The sequence below is a fragment of the Spathaspora passalidarum genome (genome assembly GCF_000223485.1).
Source record: "Spathaspora passalidarum NRRL Y-27907 unplaced genomic scaffold SPAPAscaffold_6, whole genome shotgun sequence".
NCBI lineage: Eukaryota > Fungi > Ascomycota > Pichiomycetes > Serinales > Debaryomycetaceae > Spathaspora > Spathaspora passalidarum.
This window is the reverse complement of record NW_006767430.1, coordinates 630786-651490: the sequence shown is the minus strand read 5'-3', so window position 1 is coordinate 651490 and position 20705 is coordinate 630786. Positions and strand designations below refer to the sequence as shown.

General features: G+C 38.8%; 11 protein-coding genes across 11 annotated transcripts; 8 read left to right on the top strand and 3 right to left on the bottom strand. All coding sequences in view use genetic code 12, as the record gives it.

Annotated features, from left to right (window-relative positions):
* Positions 1–92: 92 nt before the first annotated feature.
* CAT8 (DNA-binding transcription factor) lies at positions 93–1509 on the bottom strand (the record flags this gene model as incomplete). Its single annotated transcript, XM_007376911.1, has 1 exon — positions 93–1509. One exon carries the CDS (start codon positions 1504–1506, stop codon positions 151–153), a length of 1356 nt encoding a protein of 451 aa, XP_007376973.1.
* A 1303-nt stretch (positions 1510–2812) lies between these two features.
* On the top strand, positions 2813–3166 carry SPAPADRAFT_142162 (uncharacterized protein; the record flags this gene model as incomplete). The annotated part of the gene is made up of 1 exon (XM_007376910.1): positions 2813–3166. A coding segment is annotated over one exon (354 nt), but the record flags the coding sequence as incomplete, so codon positions are not given.
* Positions 3167–3227: 61 nt separating this feature from the next.
* NTG1 (bifunctional N-glycosylase/AP lyase) lies at positions 3228–6885 on the top strand (the record flags this gene model as incomplete). Its single annotated transcript, XM_007376909.1, has 1 exon — positions 3228–6885. The coding sequence occupies one exon, from the start codon at positions 3322–3324 to the stop codon at positions 4309–4311; it is 990 nt and encodes a 329-aa protein (XP_007376971.1).
* On the bottom strand, positions 4394–9103 carry MLT1 (Mlt1p; the record flags this gene model as incomplete). Its single annotated transcript, XM_007376908.1, has 1 exon — positions 4394–9103. One exon carries the CDS (start codon positions 9101–9103, stop codon positions 4394–4396), a length of 4710 nt encoding a protein of 1569 aa, XP_007376970.1.
* Positions 9104–9504: 401 nt separating this feature from the next.
* On the bottom strand, positions 9505–10699 carry SPAPADRAFT_62848 (uncharacterized protein; the record flags this gene model as incomplete). The annotated part of the gene is made up of 1 exon (XM_007376907.1): positions 9505–10699. The coding sequence occupies one exon, from the start codon at positions 10420–10422 to the stop codon at positions 9883–9885; it is 540 nt and encodes a 179-aa protein (XP_007376969.1).
* Positions 10700–10803: 104 nt separating this feature from the next.
* SPAPADRAFT_62847 (uncharacterized protein) lies at positions 10804–12441 on the top strand (the record flags this gene model as incomplete). The annotated part of the gene is made up of 1 exon (XM_007376906.1): positions 10804–12441. A coding segment is annotated over one exon (286 nt), but the record flags the coding sequence as incomplete, so codon positions are not given.
* A 29-nt stretch (positions 12442–12470) lies between these two features.
* CCR4 (CCR4-NOT core exoribonuclease subunit) lies at positions 12471–15382 on the top strand (the record flags this gene model as incomplete). Its single annotated transcript, XM_007376905.1, has 1 exon — positions 12471–15382. The coding sequence occupies one exon, from the start codon at positions 12659–12661 to the stop codon at positions 15110–15112; it is 2454 nt and encodes an 817-aa protein (XP_007376967.1).
* Positions 15383–15675: 293 nt separating this feature from the next.
* PMU1 (uncharacterized protein) lies at positions 15676–16668 on the top strand (the record flags this gene model as incomplete). The annotated part of the gene is made up of 1 exon (XM_007376904.1): positions 15676–16668. The coding sequence occupies one exon, from the start codon at positions 15676–15678 to the stop codon at positions 16666–16668; it is 993 nt and encodes a 330-aa protein (XP_007376966.1).
* Positions 16669–16865: 197 nt separating this feature from the next.
* On the top strand, positions 16866–17852 carry SPAPADRAFT_52122 (uncharacterized protein; the record flags this gene model as incomplete). The annotated part of the gene is made up of 1 exon (XM_007376903.1): positions 16866–17852. One exon carries the CDS (start codon positions 16866–16868, stop codon positions 17850–17852), a length of 987 nt encoding a protein of 328 aa, XP_007376965.1.
* A 213-nt stretch (positions 17853–18065) lies between these two features.
* Positions 18066–19254, top strand: SPAPADRAFT_68155 (uncharacterized protein; the record flags this gene model as incomplete). Its single annotated transcript, XM_007376902.1, has 1 exon — positions 18066–19254. The coding sequence occupies one exon, from the start codon at positions 18193–18195 to the stop codon at positions 19210–19212; it is 1020 nt and encodes a 339-aa protein (XP_007376964.1).
* A 469-nt stretch (positions 19255–19723) lies between these two features.
* On the top strand, positions 19724–20701 carry SPAPADRAFT_142491 (uncharacterized protein; the record flags this gene model as incomplete). The annotated part of the gene is made up of 1 exon (XM_007376901.1): positions 19724–20701. One exon carries the CDS (start codon positions 19724–19726, stop codon positions 20699–20701), a length of 978 nt encoding a protein of 325 aa, XP_007376963.1.
* Positions 20702–20705: the final 4 nt, after the last annotated feature.

The following is a 20705-nucleotide window of genomic DNA, read 5'->3' as shown; positions in this document are numbered from 1 at the left end:
GTTTCACAAATGGCCTCTTCGGTGCCTGGCTCGGCCATTATCCTTAAATCCTATTTCCGCCGACTCTACAACTATCATCATTTCAGAGAAGTGGACGGGAGATACAGTAGTAAAATCAATTGAAGTACATAATAATACATAGTATATAGATCACCCAGTAAACTTATCATCCAGCATTACCAGATCAGTCATGTCCAAGAAAGGAACCAACCCCAAGGACCCATCCGCAGCAAACTCACCTACAACCAGCAGGCTCAAGTTAACCTTGTATGGATCAAACTGGAGTATGCTTTCCAAATTGTCCAAATCGGTATCGAGAATATCGCTGAAATTCGACATGTCCAAATTGGAATAATGCACTGGCTGCACAGGAAGTGGCTGACTAGGGAGGGTGGCGTGAACCAGTTGTTGTTGTTGTTGTTGTTGCTGCTGCTGCTGTTGTTGTGGGATTTGTTGCAGATAAGACACACCACTATTGCCATTGCGGAAATTTCGTGGGTCTCGCTCCACTGCGGTTTTGGTGATAGGTAATTGATGAGGCAGGATCTTGCGACGAGTTGACTTGCTCATGTTTAAGATACTCAATAATGCAAGCTCGAGTAATCGGAAGGAGTTCTTGTGAAGTCCACCAGGGACATCGATTCTCAGCTCAATACTCATGTTTTGGATGGTGTCAAGAAGCAATTGTTTCAGTTTGTTGAAAAGAGGCCCACCCTTGATATAATCAAGTGTACCCTTGGCCACAAGTAATGCAAACAATGATTGTTCACGCGTGATGTTAATTGGGATAGGTAAGATTGTAGATTGAATGTTGTTGGAAATACACTTTAATACCTCCAAGATCTGAATGGTAGATTGCTGGATAAGACTTACACTAGACACAACCGCGGTGTTGGGACCTAGCCCGTCATGTCCATCTGCCATTTCACTCTGCTTGGCAAGTTGTTCCTTTTGAGAAAGCCCAACATCGTGGTGGTTTCCATACTTTGAGATAATCGGAAGATAAATCAAGATCTTGGCATGGTAGTAAAGGAAAATCAACGTGAGTTGTTGCTTGTTGTAGTTCTGCCACAAACTGTTCTCGTCAATATAATGATTCTGACCATCTTTCAAAGACAATCCGTTAATATCCATTTCAAACTTAAGGTCCGCAGGAAGATCACGTCTCCAACAATCCAAAGTCCGATCACGAGTGACTGCCTTTCGCTGAATATCGCCAGTTTCAAATCTGGAATAAATCGAATCAAGTATGGTAGCAAGTACTTTACAATAAAGCATCACACTCAACGAAAATCTCAGCACTTTACCAACAATAGACAAAGCTGTATTGTTGACAATAAGAATATTGACATTGTCGTCGTCGTCATCATCACCATTCTTACCTGCAAACGGCATGGCACACTCAATCTCATAATCCTTGAGAAGTCTCGGGATACCAAGATTAAGCGAGGAATACACATCAAGACAATAAATACACCAAAACAAGATTCTCCTCTCGGCTTGCATGAAATTACGTACTCCGGCACGTTCACTGGTGCTGGTGATACTACTCACCATTCCAAGCACAGCGGCAGGGCATCTGTGTAGACGCAATTGTTGAGCCATGGAGATCACTCTTCCTCTTAATTCGTAACAGGTGGCAATATCACCGGTGGCTAAACAATACTGGAGCGCTAATGCCAAGATTTGAAGTGATTGAATGGAGCAATGTTGGGTGACTATACAATTTGGTTTGATGAATTCGTGAATGAGTTGATCATAGTCGTTCAACCTGTCCTGGGAAGATTTGCTCGAGAACATACTTAAACTGAGGATTAAAATCATTATGGCACCAAATTTTTCAAGCAGGTCATACAGAGACGACTCATTGTCATGGGCGGCAGGGTAATATCCTTGTTCGAGAACAGATGTGAGTTTAAGATAATTCTTGAGAAAATTGTTCTTGTCGATTATCGGAAGGGCATTCCCCCATTCTTGGAAATAGATGGTGATAAGACGATCCATGTCTATACGTTGAGGCAAGTTGATTAAATCTCGGACAAATACAGTAGCTTCTTGTTCAGGGAGTTTTGGTTGGGATCGATTCATAATCATCCCGAGTAGTTGTGACAGTTCTTGAGTCAGGCGATGATCCAGTTTCTCCTTCAATGATGCGAGGGTGTTTGCTGCGAGGATAGCTGGTTTAGAATCATATCCGTATGCTTGACATATTCTTGCTAACAATGTAGGGACACATAATGTCTCTTCTGTACTTCTCGGTATAGACATGGCTACCAACGAAGTTAACATTTGTTGCTTGTTTGTCTCTTGCTCCAACTTTTGTTGTTGTTGTTGAAACACTTTATTCTTTTCCATTTGAGCAATGGCGGTAGCTGCTGCGAATGCCCCTGGAGCTGGGGTAATTTCTCGATTCATAGAATTAGAAGCAGCAAAATGTCGGGATTTCCTATGGTGGTGATGATGATGATGGTGGTGGTGGTGGTGGTGGTGGTGGTACCCGTATTCGTCAGCACTCAACATCCCATCACTGCTGTCGTCATCGTCACTATCACTTAAATTTATTGAACCTGCAATAGATACTGGTCTATCGATATTATCATACAACGAGCCAGCCACGGACACTGGTTTTTCATGCAAAGCATGGGGATTTGAACAACCACATGGACAACTGCCGTCATGCAAGTGCGAATGAATATTCTCTCCGTTCAATAAACTTAAATTGCTAGCAGTGACTTTGGTGCTATCCTCCTGATGTCGATCAATCTTGATATCAGGAATAGTAGTTTCAGAGTTTCCCTTTTCTTCCAACCAAGTCAATCGTTCCAATTGTTCATCCCGCAAATCAACCAAGCCAACCAACTTTTTATTCTCGGCCTCCAACTGTCGCACTCTCTCCTCGAGGGTCTCGGTATACCCCTTGGGGAATGCCTTACGCAGGAGCTTATCCGACACGATACACTCGAGTCCGACAGCACGACAGGTCAGACATGGGTTCTGGCCATCACATTTGGTCTTTTTTGCTCGACATCGATCGCATGCCTGGGCCACTCTCTCTACCTTTGACCCGGGTGCTTTTATAGTTTTCGCTTTATGGCTGTTTGAGCCAGTGATAGTCTCTAGTTTGAGTGACATGGTTAAAGCATGCAAGCTTACAGAAGAAACCTGAGTCATAATTAATTTTCTTTTTTTTTTTTTATGGTCTTACAATCAAATAGGCTTTGATAGGAAGATCTCCGCGGATATAAGATCAGACAATCAGCCGGTGATACGACCAAGTGGTGACACAATTAAGCGGCGATACGATCAAGCGGTGATATAACTATGGCAAAGAAAAGAGTAGTAGAGACAGTTGCAGCAGTCAAGCGGATTAAGACCGAACCCGTAGATACAAAACCTCGGTATGTGAAATATCTCGATATTGAACACCCCAACGTGTTTGCCAAGGCTGACCCAGCTGATGCCTCGGTTGGACCACCAAACTGGGTCGATCTCTACAACAGAGTAGTCGCTATGCGTGCCAAGTTCATGGCGCCAGTAGACACCCAGGGATGTGAACGCATGCCAGAAACCATCTCGCCCGGTGTGTCCCAGCTGAACTCGAAGGTGTACCGGTTCCAATTATTGATATCGCTCATGTTGTCCTCGCAAACCAAGGACGAAGTCAACTTTGATGCCATGACAAAACTACACAAAGCCATGCTTGAAAAGGGGTACAAAGATGGCCTCTGCATCGAAGCAGTACTAGCAACTTCCGAATCCGACATTGATAAACTCATCGCCAAAGTAGGATTCCATAACCGGAAAGCAGGCTATATAAAACGATCATGTCAAATGCTTATAGATTCGCATAATGGCGACATACCTACAACCATCGAAGAGATTACCGCACTCCCTGGTGTAGGACCAAAAATGGGATACTTGCTTCTACAAGCTGGTTGGGGGATCAATTCCGGTATTGGAGTAGATGTGCATCTCCACAGGCTAGCTCAGATGTGGGGATGGGTAAGTAAGAAAGCAACCACTCCAGAAAAGGCCAGATTGGAATTGGAAGATTGGTTACCAAGGCAATATTGGAAGGATGTTAACCCGCTAATGGTTGGATTTGGCCAAGTGGTTTGTGGGAGTAGAGCAAAAAACTGTGACGTTTGTAGTTTAAACACTATGTGTGCTGGTAAGGACAGAAAGTTAGCAGGGAAAGAAGTTTCCAAGGAGAGATTGGAGAAGTTGAAAGCTCAAAGAGCAGATCTAAGTGTGTTGGTAGAGGAGGTCAACGTTAAACAAGAGATCAAACAAGAATCTTTACTTGTATAATTAGCTACTTTATAGACAATGCAAATTAAAAACAAAAAGGAGCATATCAAGCTAGTTCTTAATCTATTTATTGTTCGATACTTTAAATGTACTTCCCTTCTTTACAAAGAGAATAAAATATACTCAGTTCATTCTTCAACAAATTGGCAGGAGTGTCAAACTCAGCAACAACCCCCTTGTCCAACACCAATATCTTATCACTGTCCATAATAGTGTCAATTCTATGAGCAATAGTCAAGATTGTCTTATCGACAAACTCACTTCTAATTGTCTCTTGAATAATCTTATCCGTTTGGAAGTCAACAGCAGCAGTAGCTTCATCAAGAACCAATATCTTGCTGGTATCATTCAACAAAGCTCTTGCCAAACACAACAACTGCTTTTGACCACTGGATAAGTTACTACCACCTTCTTCAATCATAGCATCAAGACCAACTTTTCGAACAAGCTCTTCCTCCTTCTTTTTCTTTTTCTTCTCTTCCTCGCTAGGTTCAGTAACCATACTCTCCACATGTTGTTTCAAATGGGCCAACTCTAATACACGCCAGAGTTTATCATCAGTATATTCACCAAATGGATCCAAGTTCTCACGAACACTTGCACGGAAAGTATGTGCTTCTTGAGGAATAATCGTCAAGTGGTGTCTTAAATCGTACAACCCAATCTGGCTAGTATTCACCCCATCAATCTCAATCGACCCCTCAGTAGCTTCAATGATTCTGAAAAGCGCCATAGAAAGACTGGACTTACCAGCACCTGTTCTACCAACAATCCCCACTTTTTCCTGCGGTTGAATAGTAATATTGAGATGCTTAAGCACCGGGTCGAGATGAGCACGGTAGGCGGTGGAGTAATCATTGAACTTAATAACCCCCTTGCTGGGCCACGATGGATCAGGACGATTGGATTCAATAATCATGGGTGCTTCACTAGGCAAATCACAATACTCGATAATACGTTCCACAGCAACACCATCCCCTTGCATTTCCGCCCAGTAACGAACCAAAGCATTAAGGATATATGTGATGGTCAATGCATATGTCATAATGAACCCAAGAACACTAGGAATGATCGGATGCTTACCACCAAGAGTAACAACAGCAAGCAAGGCACTGGCAAACATGATTGTCGATGACACCGATTGTAATCTCATAGATAACCAACGATTACTGTTTTGAATAACCACCCCAATCAACGTCTTGTCATCAATCAACTTCTTCAGCTTAAACACAAATCTGTCTCTTTGAGTGAATGCCTTGATCGTATCCACACCATTGATAGTTTCTTGGATAGTGGCCAACACGGGAGATTTAGCTACTGATTCCAAACGTTTCAATTCTCTGGTGGTTGGAATGAATATAACTCGGAAGTAATTGTAAACTACAAGTAATCCACTGATAACAAACAACATTACTGGAAGCGTAGACACAATGATACCAAAAGTAATTATACCATTCAAAGCAGTAGTAACAAATCCAATCAATAACCAAGGCAAATTCATATCAATCTTTCCAATATCTTCCGTGAATCTATTCAAAATTCTTCCCACAGGAGTAGTATCAAAAAATGACATTGGCGAACGCAACACTGAATGGGCCATCTTATTATGGAAATAAGCAGCACCTTTTACAATACAGTAACTCCAGATGATAAGTGCACCAATATAGGTCAAGAACCCAGCAACAACACCAAGTGAAGCATAAACACCAAGATAAAGACCAGCGTCAACAGTAGTACCATTCTCAGCATTAATGTTAGACCAATAACTCAACAAGTACTTTTCCCCAACAGTAACCAATAAAGTAGCAAGAGTGCATCCCAAATAGAATGAAAAGTACTTGTAATCACAGGCAATAATGTATTGCTTGAACACTTCCCATGGGACAGATCCCTTACGAGAAGTTTCCAATTCATGTGATGTTTTAAGGGGAGTTGACACGTCAATTTCATCATCTTCGTAAACATGAGAAAAGGAAACACGAGAAGCACGACGAAGCTGTTCCTTGACAACCTGTTCGATATCCTGTCCATGGAAAGCAGCTATTTCGTGATCACTTGGTACTTCTTCTTCATCATCATCATCAACAATGGCTTCTTCAGAAGCAGTCTCTTCTGGCTCTTCTTCATCTTTTCTTCCATAATCTTGAATCAACTTGGCCAATTCTCCATTGTCACTCATAACCTTATCATAATCACCATGTTCAACAATGCAACCTTGTCTGATTAAATAAATATCACTAGCTTCATGCAAGACATGAACCAGATTAGTAGCAAGCACCTTGGTACGATCACCAATAATCCCATCTTCACTCAACACTTGCTTAATTAAGTTCTTACCAACATGGGCATCAACGGCACTTAAAACATCATCCAACAAGTATATGTCAGCACGGGAGTAGACAGCTCTAGCTAAGGAAATACGGGCCTTTTGACCACCACTAAGAGAAATCCCCTTTTCACCAACAATAGTTCTGTCACCATCCGGAAGTGACTTGAAATCAGAAACTAACTCACAGGCTTTGATCGTGGCTTGGTAGAACTTAGCATCGTAACGATGGCCAAACAAGATGTTTTCCTTAACTGAACCATTTAAAATCCAGGGGTTTTGTGGACAATAGGCAATAGAACCAAATGTTTCTACTGAAGGACGAACAGCGTTGCTGTCTTCCGAGAATTGCGGGATCTTAAGAGGGATATCTCCCAAGATTGCCTTGATTAATGTGGACTTACCAGCACCGACTTTACCAACAATACATGTAAGCTTCCCCTTTTTAGCATTAAAGCTAATATTGGAAAGAGCAACATTGGATTTGGTTTGTACTTCACTTTCTTCATCCTTATATTGAGCAGCAGCATCCTCGGAATTGTTCCAGATAAAAGTGGCATCCTTGACAATCACAGAATCACCAACAAAGTCCAAGTTGTCTTGACGTTTAACACAACCACCTTGGTTGTCATCCAATTCATCCATCACCAACAATTCCCCAATTCTTTTCAAACTGGTAGTCACTTCAATGATACTGATGATGAAATTAGGAATCAACAACATAGGTTCGGATAACAAATCAAAAAGCGCCAAGGCAGGGAACACAATTTCTGGAGTAAGATTACCACCAGCCATAGCAAATGCAGCATATGTGGCACAACTGATAAAGAATGGGATACAACTCCACAAGAACTGAGAAAGAGCACTAACAACCCCGATCTTCTTGATATTGTGTAATTCTCGGTCATTTCTAATGCTATTAAGTCTGGTGAGCATTGGCTTCTCCCAGGAATAAAGCTTGATGTTCTTGGCCAGGTTAAGGATTTCGGTAATCAAACTTGTTCTATCATCTTTATCCTTCATTAATTGAGTGTATGATTTAGACATGGTGGAATTGACGTAAGTTGCAAATGGAATCACGATAACTGCGGTAATGACACCGGCCCAGGTAGCATGGCCAAACAATTTATACAATGACACAAGACAAACCCCCAATCTAAGTGGGCCAGCAAGGAAATCACCTAATTGCCAACAAAACCAGAAAATAATATCAATGTCCATAGTGATGTTATTAATGATGTCACCCGTAGGTTTATTCTTTCTTGATTGAGGCAGGAGACGAAGTGCCTTTTCATAAATGACGGTGGTAAGACCCGAGGTGATCCCAAACCCAAGCTTGTATTGATAACTGAATGATTGATTGAAAGTGATAAAGTTACAAACGGATATTGTGAACATAAGTGCAGCCCAACTGTACCCGATAATAATTGGAGGCTTATTTTCTTGATCGGCATAAAAGTATAAAGAAAAGAACAGGATAAATTGTTTCAAAACGAATGGTTGGGAAAATTGCAATGTGGTTTCAATGATTTTAAGCAGGAAACTAGTAGTGAAGTAACTAGAAAAGGCAAAGAAGATTGACTTGAATAAACTTGGGGTAGCTTTTTCTTTTCTTCTTCTAGTGATAAATGACCAAAGTTTTGATATCCAACTTGGTTTCTTGGCTAATTCTTTATTCCAATGGGTAAGTATCTTGTGCTTGGTGGCATCAGTTGAGAGTTCATCCAAAATATCTGGTAGATCCTTCATTCCAACATCATTTGTAGCATAGATTTTGTTAATAAGTGGTTGAAGGTAAAAAAAGGTAATGGAGGAAAAGAGATTGACAGTATCCATATACTTTTCATGATCAGTTTCAAATCCAGCAACATAGAATCCAACTTCAAGGATGAATATAACAAGCTTATTTAACAAAATAACAGATTCAAGGGCATAAGTCAAAGTATCATCAGAAAACAATTTGTGAACAGACACTGAATCTTGAACAAACACACCTATCGAGAATAAACTTGTGATTAGCCAAAAAAGCAATAATGACGCCACAGGAATAGCTGATCTTCTAAATTCGAATAAATGCACCAAAAATGCCACGCCCACAGCAACAATTTCATAAATAAAGTAATCATTGGTAGTAGCTGACCAGAACCATACCAATAAAATCACTTCTAATGCAACAAGACACGTCTTGACGCGTTGAAGTACTGGTGTCGAGGTATAAATCACATGTTTCTTCTTGCCCCACAACAATTGAATAAGCTGAAACGACATAAAGGCTATAAAGACTGTAGAGATGGACTTTCCCACAAATTCGACAAATTCTGGATTCAATGCATTGCCATGATGAGAAAGTAACGGGTCAGGAATGGATATCTCAGGTTTCGTGATTGGAACATCAGGGAAATTCAAACTGTGTAATGATAGGAACGGCGATTGTACCGGCGTTCTCTGTTGAGGAACAAACCTCATAATCAATTCATCAGTTTGACTCATTGGTTTTTTTTGGAGGAGCTAACTTGAAGATGAAAAGACCCAGAATCTGATCTGGTATATATATAGTGATGTATATGAAAATTCTTCCTGCCAGGCAAACTTTATCAATTAAGAAATTACGGCATGGCTTATCACAATGGGCAGGACCTATACTCCATTGTATGTTACGGCACCAATTTTTCAAAAATGGAAATTTCGTGTGTTTATATGCAGGTACGGGCGTAGGTTAGTCATAACTAGTCGGGTATAAGTTCGGGTTAAGGAATAGAACCGAGATAATCCGTTAAGATGACTCAACAGATGTTTGTAAACATATTAAATAGTCAACATTAGTTGGCTTGAGTTTAATTGAAGGGGATCAAAATCCAGTTTGCTTTGAGGGACAACCATTAATAATTATTAGAGCCCGTTCGGCCCTCGGCGCTATCAAACAGTCATAATTGATTCTTTTCTTGTAATCAAGATCTCAAGAGCAATTAGCTATCACTAGCCGGCTTAAATTAGCAAAGTAAAGGTGTATACTTACCAAGTGTTTTCTTGTGTTGGATCATTGTTTATTTTCGGATTTAAAAAGTTTGGGGAATTTGAGAAAATTTAGGAAAATTTTGTTGCAAATTATTTGACCGCACACAATTTCTAGAAGTGTTGTCCCAGGAAAACGTTTATACGTCAAGCGTTGCAACGATTACAAAGTTTGATTAGATTGAACTATAAAGATTTGTTTATTACATGAAAAAAAGCTATTTGTGGATCAATTAGAGCAAGGCAATCCCTACTAAAACAGCGAATGAAGCACCTAAAGCAGTGGCTCCATTTTTAGATTTGGTTGCAGTTGTGGTTGCAGGTTGGGTATTATTTGATACATTTGTGAAATGAGTTGGGCTATCAGTATGATTTCCGTTGGAATAAGTAGTCACAGCTGGGGAATCTTCTTCAGAATCGTCACCAGAATCGGCACCAGCAAGATTACAAAAAGTTTGCTTTACATCTTTAGGATCATCTAACTGTGACTGACCAAGACCACCGAATTGGAACTGATCACAGTTTTGGACACAGTTGGTGAACTTGGGAAAGAAAGAGTCATCCAACCCGCAAACACATTTAGATACCTCGGTAATTTCATAGTCAGGATAGTCAGGGAAGCATTGAAGTAATTCATTACCGACATCTTGGCAAACTCCAGAGCATGCATCCTTTTTTGTGATTTGTGCCAAGTGCTCAACATTTAACTTGGAAATCTCGGTTGCTGAAGCCAAGGAAATCAAAGCTGCTAAAATTACGGTAGTGAACTGCATGATAAAGTGTTGATGCTTTTTTTATTAAAAAAAAGTCTTCGAGAGTAGAACTTTGGACTTTTATGACCATTTTTATACCCAATTATTTGAACAATACCTCATGAAATCGCCCTTGCAAATTTTTAGGTTCAATAAAATGTGTCATGCAAGCCAAGAAAAATGGTTACCGCAAAAGATCGTACAAACAGGACTGTCTCGTAATTTTGTGGCGAGTTTTGGATACTTGATTCCCCGTACGGCCATAAAATATATATAGTGCATTAGATTGAAACACAAATACTCGTTCTTACACAATGCGATATCTCTCCCCGGCAAAAAGAGAAAAATGGCCCAAAAAAACCACCTTTGTTATTAGCCGGATTGGCATTGGTGACTACTAGAAAATATAATACGCATGTTAGAATATAAAGTAATACTTATTTGAATGGACTATGCACAGTCTAAAATGGGGTAAGTACTATTTTTGTTTTGATTGTATGACTAATGACGGTTACAACTGAACTGAGCATTCTAACAATACTTTAGTCACAGCGTTGTTTATGTTTTCATTTCGTATTGTTAGTCATTCAGTTTTCAGATGACCGACAAAGATGATTCATCTTTTCATAAAGCCAGTATAGAAACTCCACGCCAAGATTTTAATTATTTCTATTAAAGTTGAGATTATGCTATAGGCTATTTGTCTGACTTGACGATACTTTCTCGACTCTATCTATACTTCTTTTCTGATTGTAATTATGTCAAAGCATATCAAGATGAGCACATGAACTTTAACTGAAATATCTTGGTATAATCTTTCTAGATTCTCTCTGCACGACCAACAGTCACCATCTTTATAAATTTTGTGTTTGCCTGTGGAACTCATTAACTGTACTTTTAGTCACCAAAACCAAAAACCAAATGACAATATTGTGATTGGTCAACAAAAGACTCTCTGATTTTGCAACAATTGAGCTAGACCACGCTATACATATTCGGTCCTCGAAGCATTAAATATTGCTAGTTTTCTTCACCCACCTTTCTATTTAAACCATACAATCATAAACAACACCGAGAACTTCGACAAATTGTGTAGTTCCCCTAAAATAAGTTTGATGAAACATCTTTCTATCTAGGAGACATTTCCCATCTCATCTAATGACTTGCACGTTAGGAAGCTTGAATTATTAAATCCAGGGACAAAAAAAAATAAGCTGATGGTAGTATTTTGAACATAATGTTTACCTCCGAGGATAATAATTGTATTGATCAATTTCTTCTTGAGAATCCGAATGTTAAGTTTGTGGTTTTACCTTTTGAAATCGATTGTGATAATTTTACGGTTAAGAAAGAGTACCTCTTTCCTGATAACATGCTATGGGATCGAACATCCAGCATCAATAATATGAAGGCTTTAGAATCTGGCGAGCTTATGTGCGAGGAAGACCCCAAGAACTTCCAAGTGCTTGAAAGTAATGGTAGTGAAAAAAAATCAAGACCAAAGAAATTTGCATCATATTTAAGGAAAAACTAACGAACTTGACAGTGTTAAAGAGGCTGGAACATCACTTTGATTTGAAGAAGATTGTATCCATCGAGTACTGGCACTATATTGTTGAAAGAATAGGTGCTGAGATATTCTTAGAAAGACCCAATTAAGTTAGCAACCAATTCGAATACTATACTACGCAAGATTTCGTTTCCACAGCAGTAGAAGAATGTCAATAGGGCATTCTCCAAGGTTTTCACGATTTACTAACAGCCACTATCTCGGTAACTGGTAGCACCCGGCAAGAAAGGTCGTGCGATGACAATTTTCACAATGAGAAGAAGGAAATAGAGGTCTTAGAATACTATTCAAGAATAACTAGTACAAGCTCTTCTTCCCAACTAGTTTGATGGTAGTTCTTTCATCAGCCAAGTAAGAACGATCTACTTTCCTGCATTGATCTCATTCACGTCTTTTTTTACAGCTCAGTTTGCCATTGTTTTGTTGTTCTTCTGTCAACTGAGATCTTCAGTAGTTGATTTTTTTTTCTTTGATCAGTTTTGTCCATTCTCAACCCACCAGGCAAAACATCGGTTTCATATTGTAAATACATCAAGATACACAATCGTATGGTTCTGAAAACAAGAGGCACGTATTTGTAAACACCTGAACAATATATAACATTTGATTCAACCAGATATACAAAGGAAAAGCGAGTAGAATTTTTTAACTAAAGAATTCAACCAAGAAGGCGAAGCCAAGAAGGTGATGAACGTGAATAATAAATATCAACATGCCGCTGCTCAGATCCAGGGTCAGCCACAGACCAACTTACAAGCCCAGCAGATCTTATTGCAGCAACTCCATCAGGGGCAATCACAACAACAACAACAACAGCAGCAGCAGCAGCAACAACAACAACAGCCAGGGGCTAATGCCTTAGGTGCCGGGTTCCAACCAAATGAGAACTTTAATGACACACTAAACCAAGGGATATATCAAGCTAACTACCAAAGAGCTCAACCATCGCAACAACAATTGCAGCAGCAGTTTTTCCCCCAATTCCAACAAGGACAACAAGCACAAGGAAATGCCCAACAATTACAACAACCTTACCAACCTCAACAATTGCAACAACAGCAACAACAACAATACCAACCAAATCAACAACAACAGCAACAACAAGTCCCTCGTCAACCTCCTCATCTTCAACAGCAACAATTTTACACTCAACAACAACAACAACAACAAGCAGCTCTTCAAGCCCAACAACAAGTCCAACTTCAACAGGTTCAGCAACAAGTCCAACAACAACAACAACAAACTCCTGTACAGAAATTGTCCACCATCAATATCGATAACCCAAACTCTCTCTATTGGCAACATCAACAACAATTGTGTCAATTGTCAAGAACATCAAACATCCCCCATTCATATGCCAGACAATATGCTTCTAATTCCAGAAAGAATAAGAACCCTTACAATGAAGTTAAATCAGTAGGTTTGATTGAAGCTACGAAGACAATCATTGCCAGCTTAGAAGAACAAGAAAAAGCCAACAACTCAAATAATCAACAAAGCACCCCAACTTCAAATACTGCCTTGTTACATAATAAGAAACATTCACAAGACTTGGATGATGATACCATGGAAGAACAAAGAATGAGACTCAAGACTCAAGGGAAGCAATTGTGGTGTCAATTGGATTTGAGTGGTCAAGGATTGGTTAATATTTCCCCTAAATTATTCCACTATGATTTCTTGGAATCCTTATACTTGAGTAACAACAAATTAACCCTGATTCCTCCAGTAATCAGCAAATTGAGAAGTTTAAGAACATTGGATTTATCACATAATCGTATTTCAGAAATTCCATCTGAACTTGGGTTATGCTTTAATTTGAGATATCTTTATTTGTTTGACAATAATATTAAAACCTTGCCTAATTCTTTTGGAAATTTGATAGAGTTGTTATTCTTGGGGATTGAAGGAAATCCAATGGATTTAAGCATTGCCAATTTATTAGCAGAAAAGGGCACCAAAGAACTCATCACCACATTAAGAGATCAAAAGATCACTCCTATTAGAACTCCTAAACCAAGACCTTGGTTATTATTGGAAGATGATGGTGAAATTGCCGATTCAGTTGAAACATTCAGAAATGATACCAATGGGGATTCATTCACCTTGTTATCATACAATACCTTGTGTCAACATTATGCTACTCCAAGAATGTACAAATTCACTCCTTCATGGGCTTTGGATTGGGATTACAGAAGGAACGCGCTTCAACGAGAAATCTTGGGATACAACACCGATATTATCTGTATGCAAGAAGTGGAAACGCGTACTTTTAACGAATTCTGGCTCCCATTAATGTCTGAACATGGATACAGAGGTGTTTTCTTTTGCAAGACTAGAGCTAAGACCATGAGTGAAGCCGATGCTAAAAAGGTTGATGGTTGTGCCACTTTCTTTAAAGCAGAAAAGTTTAATTTGGTTCAAAAGCAAAATTTCGAATATAATAGTGTTTGTATGGGATCAGACAAGTATAAAAAGACCAAGGATTTGTTTAATAGATTCATGAATAAGGATAACACTGCATTGATCACATTCCTTCAACATAAAGAAAGCGGAGAGCATATGACAATTGTCAATACTCATTTACATTGGGATCCTTCATTTAATGATGTCAAGACATTGCAAGTTGGGATTTTATTGGAAGAAATGCAAGGAATCATCAAGAAGTTTTTGCATACTTCGTCCATGGAAGAAGTCAAAAATGCCACCATGATTGTCTGTGGAGATTTCAATTCCGTTAAAGAAAGTGCAGTTTATCAATTATTCTCCACCGGTGCTTCCGTTAATCATGAAGACATGGCGGGACGGGACTATGGTAAGTTCACTGAAGAAGGATTCCGCAATGCATTTAAATTGAAATCAGCTTATGAAACATTGGGTGAGTTGCCATTTACTAATCTTACGCCAGCATTCACGGATAATATTGATTATATTTGGTACTCAACCAATTCTTTACAAGTTAGAGGATTGTTAGATAAAGTTGATATGGATTACGCTAGCCACCGTATCGGATTCCCCGATGCAAATTTCCCATCCGATCATATTCCAATATTGGCTAAATTCCAATTTAAAAAGGGGAGCGCAGCCAAGAAACCAGACTTTAAACCAGACTTCAAGACTGGGCCTTCAAGAAAAACCTGATTGATAAGCCCGTCTATTGTCATAATGAAATATTGTTTTTGTTATTTTGTATATTAATAATGTTGTGTTGTTATTTTTGTGGCCCTGTTTTTTTTTATTTGTTGAGTGGGGGGTTACTCCTATTTTTTTTGATTTGCTTGTCTTTTATTCAGAGGATTATCATAAATGAAGATTGTGTTATATCCTCAAAATGTAACGTTTCATTTTTGCTATTTGTTTACATATATATTTTTGTTCTAATTTTAAATACATATTCAGTTTCACAAAAGTAACCGGTGTTTGATTAGGATGATCCTCCCCCCCCATTTGTAAGCCGAGATGGGCGGCGGAGTTAAGGCAGTCGGCGGTTTTATTGTATTGCGCGCTATTGTTCTTGTTTCTTTTCTGGGTCTAGATCTCAACTCCCTCCGATAATTCCTCCATGGCTATAATGAGTAATAATTTCCAGGCCAGATCTAATTTGAACACGAGGTATAAATACACGTCTGAAATTTCCACAAGTTTTATTCTTTGTTTAACTTTCTTTCCTAAAAAAAATGTAGTAATACTCTCAGTAGACAAAAATGACTAAGCAATCTCTTTTGATTCCCACCCAAGACGACTATGATGATGCCCATGGCAACGTTGAAGACGAAGTGAAGTACCATGACCAATACAAGACTGCCCGCAATGACAAGGACGAAAACGGAAACTGGATCTACCCTTGGTCCTTTGAAGTTGTGCCTGGGTTTTTCAAACAGTGTGATCCAAAAACCGACGATTTGAAATTCAACTACTCGTTTGAAAACATGGGTAGATTGAAACCATGGGATGAAATGATCTCCGAATTGCAAGCATTGAACGAAAACGCTAATGACAATGAAGTCTACAAATTGGTATTTCTCGCAAGACACGGACAAGGATATCATAATGTTATTGTCCAAAAGTATGGTGTCGCCGCTTGGAACGAAAAGTATCACGCCATGACCACCGATGGAGAACTTACTTGGGCCCCAGATCCACAATTGACCGAAACTGGGATCAAACAAGCACAAGAAAATAACCAGTTGTGGAAACAAGAGATTCGATTGGGTGCACCTATTCCTAGTAAATTCTTTGTGTCTCCAATGCAAAGATCAAGCAATACTTGCGTTATCACCTGGGATGATATCAAACCAAAGGAGCAACGTCCCGTAGTTAAGGAAAAGTTGAGGGAAACATGTGGTAAAAACTTGTGTGATAAGAGATCTAGCAAATCTGTGATTGATGAAAGATTTGGAAAGTATGGATTTGACACTCATGAGATTGTTGAAGAGGATATATATTATACTGAAGACAGAGAAACCATGGTTCATCATTCCTTCAGAGTTAATCAATTCTTGCAGGAATTGTTTGAACAAGATTGGGAAAATGGATCGGTTGATAAGACAAAGGCAATTGAAAATACTTTTATTTCAACCACTTCTCATGCAGGAACCATTAGATGTTTTATCACCGTTCTTAAGCATAGAAATTTCACCATTTCCACCGGTGGAATGATTCCAATTGTCATCAAAGCTACTAGAAGATTAGATTAAGGATAAATAAGTAATAGATATAATAAATATAGTTTAATTTGTTTGCTTGCTGCAAAAAATGCCGTTGTTCTTTTCGTTTGCTTAGTTGCAAAGGAGCAAAACAGCAAACCAAATAGTATGGCAAAAAAAAACTGATATAAAAGAGAGTCAGTTTTCCGTTCATAACTCAAAATTGTTCTTCCTAACGGCAAAGTAGAATGACAGAACAATTAGATGTTGCCACATCGGTTAAATTGCAATTAAGTAATGGGAGAACAATCCCAGCATTAGGGCTAGGAACAATCCCACCAGATGATAATCCTGGTTCAGTAAAGGATCAAGTGATTGCGGCCGTAAAAGAAGGTTATCGTCACATTGACACCGCATGGTATTACGGATCGGAAAAGTACATCGGAGAAGCATTGAAGGAATTGTTTGATGAAGGTGTTGTTAAGCGTGAGGACTTGTTCATCACTACCAAAGTCTGGCCATCATTTTGGCATAGTCCTGAGAAATCCTTAGATATTTCTTTAAAAGATTTAGGTATAGATTATGTTGATTTATTTTTGCAACATTGGCCAATTGCCTTACATGGTAATGACAATGGACAACCCACTACACCCAAAAACGCCGATGGTAGTTTAGTATATGATGATGATCCTGTCAACGGGACAAAATATATTGAAACTTACCATAAAATGGAAGATATACTAGACAACAATTTAAAGGTAAAGTCGATTGGTGTTTCCAACTTTTCCATCCACAAACTTGAACAATTCTTACCTGAAGTTAGAAGTTATAAGCCAGTAGTTAACCAAATTGAACTCCACCCTCAATTACCCCAACAAGACTTGGTTGATTATTGTGAAAGTAGAGGGATTGTTATCGTTGCTTATTCCCCACTTGGTGGAAACGGTGCTCCAGTCTTGGAAATTCCTTTAATTAATGAATTGGCTAAGAAGTATATGGTCACACCTAATGAGATCGCGGAAGCTTACCATATTTTAAATAATAGAGGAGTAATTTCTCGTTCAGCAAATCTTTCTAGAATCAAGACCATTACCAGGTTACCAAGATTGACCGAAGAAGAATTGAAACAGCTTTACCAAGTAGGGGTAGAAGATCCAAAGAGATACAACTGTTCCTCTTATGGGTATGGTATAGGGTTCAGATGGTGGGATGGTCATAGTTTATGCAATCTTTAGATTAAAGATCTGCTATAGTTAGTTTGTATTTATATACATTGTATAAAAAGAATATTTTTCACTTGTTTTGAATAAAGTTCATCTAAAAAGACAACTGTAAGGTTTTGTGTTGTATAGCTCTCGGATCGGACATGACGAGGCTGAAAAATTCAAACAAATCATTGATAGCAATGTTCTAGTAAAAATGTATTTTTCAAATATTTTGCTGTGTCATTTCGTTGCTCTTGGCATACGAAAGAGCAAAGCAGCAAACCAAAATGTATTATGGCAAATAGTAGTATAAAAGAGAGTCAGTTTTCTGTTCATAACTCAAAATTGTTCTTCCTAACGGCAAAGTAAAATGACAGAACAATTAGATAGTGCCACATCGGTTAAATTACAATTAAGTAACGGAAAAACCATTCCAGCATTAGGACTAGGAACAATCCCACCAGATGATAATCCTGGTTCAGTAAAGGATCAAGTGATTACAGCCATAAAGGAAGGTTATCGCCATCTTGATACCGCATGGTATTACGGATCGGAAAAGTATATTGGAGAAGCATTGAAGGAATTGTTTGATGAAGGTGTTGTTAAGCGTGAGGACTTGTTCATCACTACCAAAGTCTGGCCATCATTTTGGCACAATCCCGAGAAGTCCTTGAATACATCCTTAAAGGACTTGGGATTGGATTATGTTGACTTGTTTTTGCAACACTGGCCAATTACCTTGCATGGAGACGAAAATGGACAACCTGCTACACCTAAGAAAGACGACGGTAGTTTAATTTACGATGACGATCCTGCTAATGGTACTAAGTATATTGAAACCTACCACAAGATGGAAGATATTCTTGATAAGACTGACAAGGTTAAGTCAATTGGTATTTCGAACTATTCAATCAAAAAGCTTGAACAATTCTTACCTGAAGTTAGAAAGTATAAACCTGTGGTGAACCAGATCGAGCTCCACCCTCAATTACCTCAACAGGATTTAGTTGATTACTGCGAGAGTAGAGGGATTGTCATTGTTGCCTACTCTCCAGTCGGTGGACCTGGTGCTCCAGTCTTGGAAATTCCTTTAATTAATGAATTGGCTAAGAAGTATATGGTCACACCTAATGAGATTGCTGAAGCTTATCACATTTTAAATAATAGGGGTGTGCTTTCTCGTTCAGCAAACCTTTCCAGAATCAAGACAATCACGAGATTACCCAAATTGAGTAAAGAAGAGTTGAAAGCACTCTACCAAGTAGGGGTAGATAATCCAAAGAGATACAACTGTGTTCCTTATGGATTTGGAATTGGATTCAGATGGTGGACTGGTGATTTATATAGTACTGACATTGGAGTAATGAAGCCACATTTCGAAACTGTTTAGTTGTCTTTATATAGTATAAATCGAACTTTGTTTGCTTGTTTTTGATTTTCATACAGATAATCGTAGGTTTCTTGGATGTAATCCAGATATTGACGATAGTAAAAAATTTCAATAGTCATGATAGCAACAATATCGTAATCTTTAGTATTGGTCTACGCAGAAAAAGCAATATAGCTGCAAAAACTAATGCGATTGGTCATTATTGTAGTGCAATAATTGCGAATTCTTTAGCGGCGGCACTAATATAAGAGAAACTTAAATTGCCTTGCCAACAATGGTGCAATCATACCATAGGTACAACAAAAGATAGAATATTATATAACATGTTGATTGCTGAAGATTTCGCAATATTTCTTCTTGAGAATGCAGAGTTTCCTTTGCTTTTGCTACGGGGGTAGCAAAGAATACCGATAGCAAAAAAGCAATACTTTCAAGAATGATATATAAGGATGTTCATTTTCCTCCATTTACAAGTCATATATTCTTATTAACCACAACTCAAGAATCAACAATGAAATTCGCAACTACGGTAGAACTCAAGCTTAGCAATGGGAAGTACATCCCAGCATTAGGATTAGGAACAATCCCATCAGGCGATGCCAGTGATGTCAAAGATCAAGTTATAACCGCTATCAAGGCTGGATACCGTCACATTGACACTGCCTGGTTCTATGGATCGGAAAAGTACATTGGTGAAGCCTTGAAGGAAGTATTCCAACAAGGTATCATTAAGCGTGAAGACTTATTCATCACCACCAAGGTTTGGCCTTCGTTCTGGCACAGTCCTGAGAAATCCTTAGATATTTCCTTGAAGGATTTAGGATTGGACTATGTCGACTTGTTCTTACAACATTGGCCAGTTGCTTTACACGGGGATCAAAATGGCCAACCTGCCGTCCCAAAGAATGAAGATGGCAGTTTAAAATACGATGATGATCCAGTTCATGGAACCAAATTTATCGATACCTACCATAAGTTAGAAGATATTCTTGAAAACACTACCAAGACCAAGTCAATTGGTATTTCAAATTACTCAATTCCTAAACTTAAGCAATTGTTACCAAAGATTAAAAAACATCGACCAGTTGTGAACCAAATTGAACTTCATCCACAATTACCTCAAAGGGACTTGGTTGACTATTGTGAAAGCAGAGGAATTGTGATTGTCGCTTACTCCCCAGTGGGTGGACCCGGTGCTCCAGTCTTGGAAGTTCCATTGATTAAGGAATTAGCAACAAAATATGATGTTTCCCCAAATGAAATTGCTGAAGCTTATCATATTTTAAACGGCAGAGTTGCTCTTTCTAGATCTTCTAATCTTTCAAGAATTAAGACAATCACAAGATTGCCAAGGATTACTGAAGATGAATTGGAACAACTTTACCAAGTTGGTGTTAAGGATCCAAAGAGATACACTTGTGATCCTTGGGGCTATGGATTGGGATTCAAGTATTGGAAAGGAGATACCTTGAGCACTGAGTTTGATTAGTGGA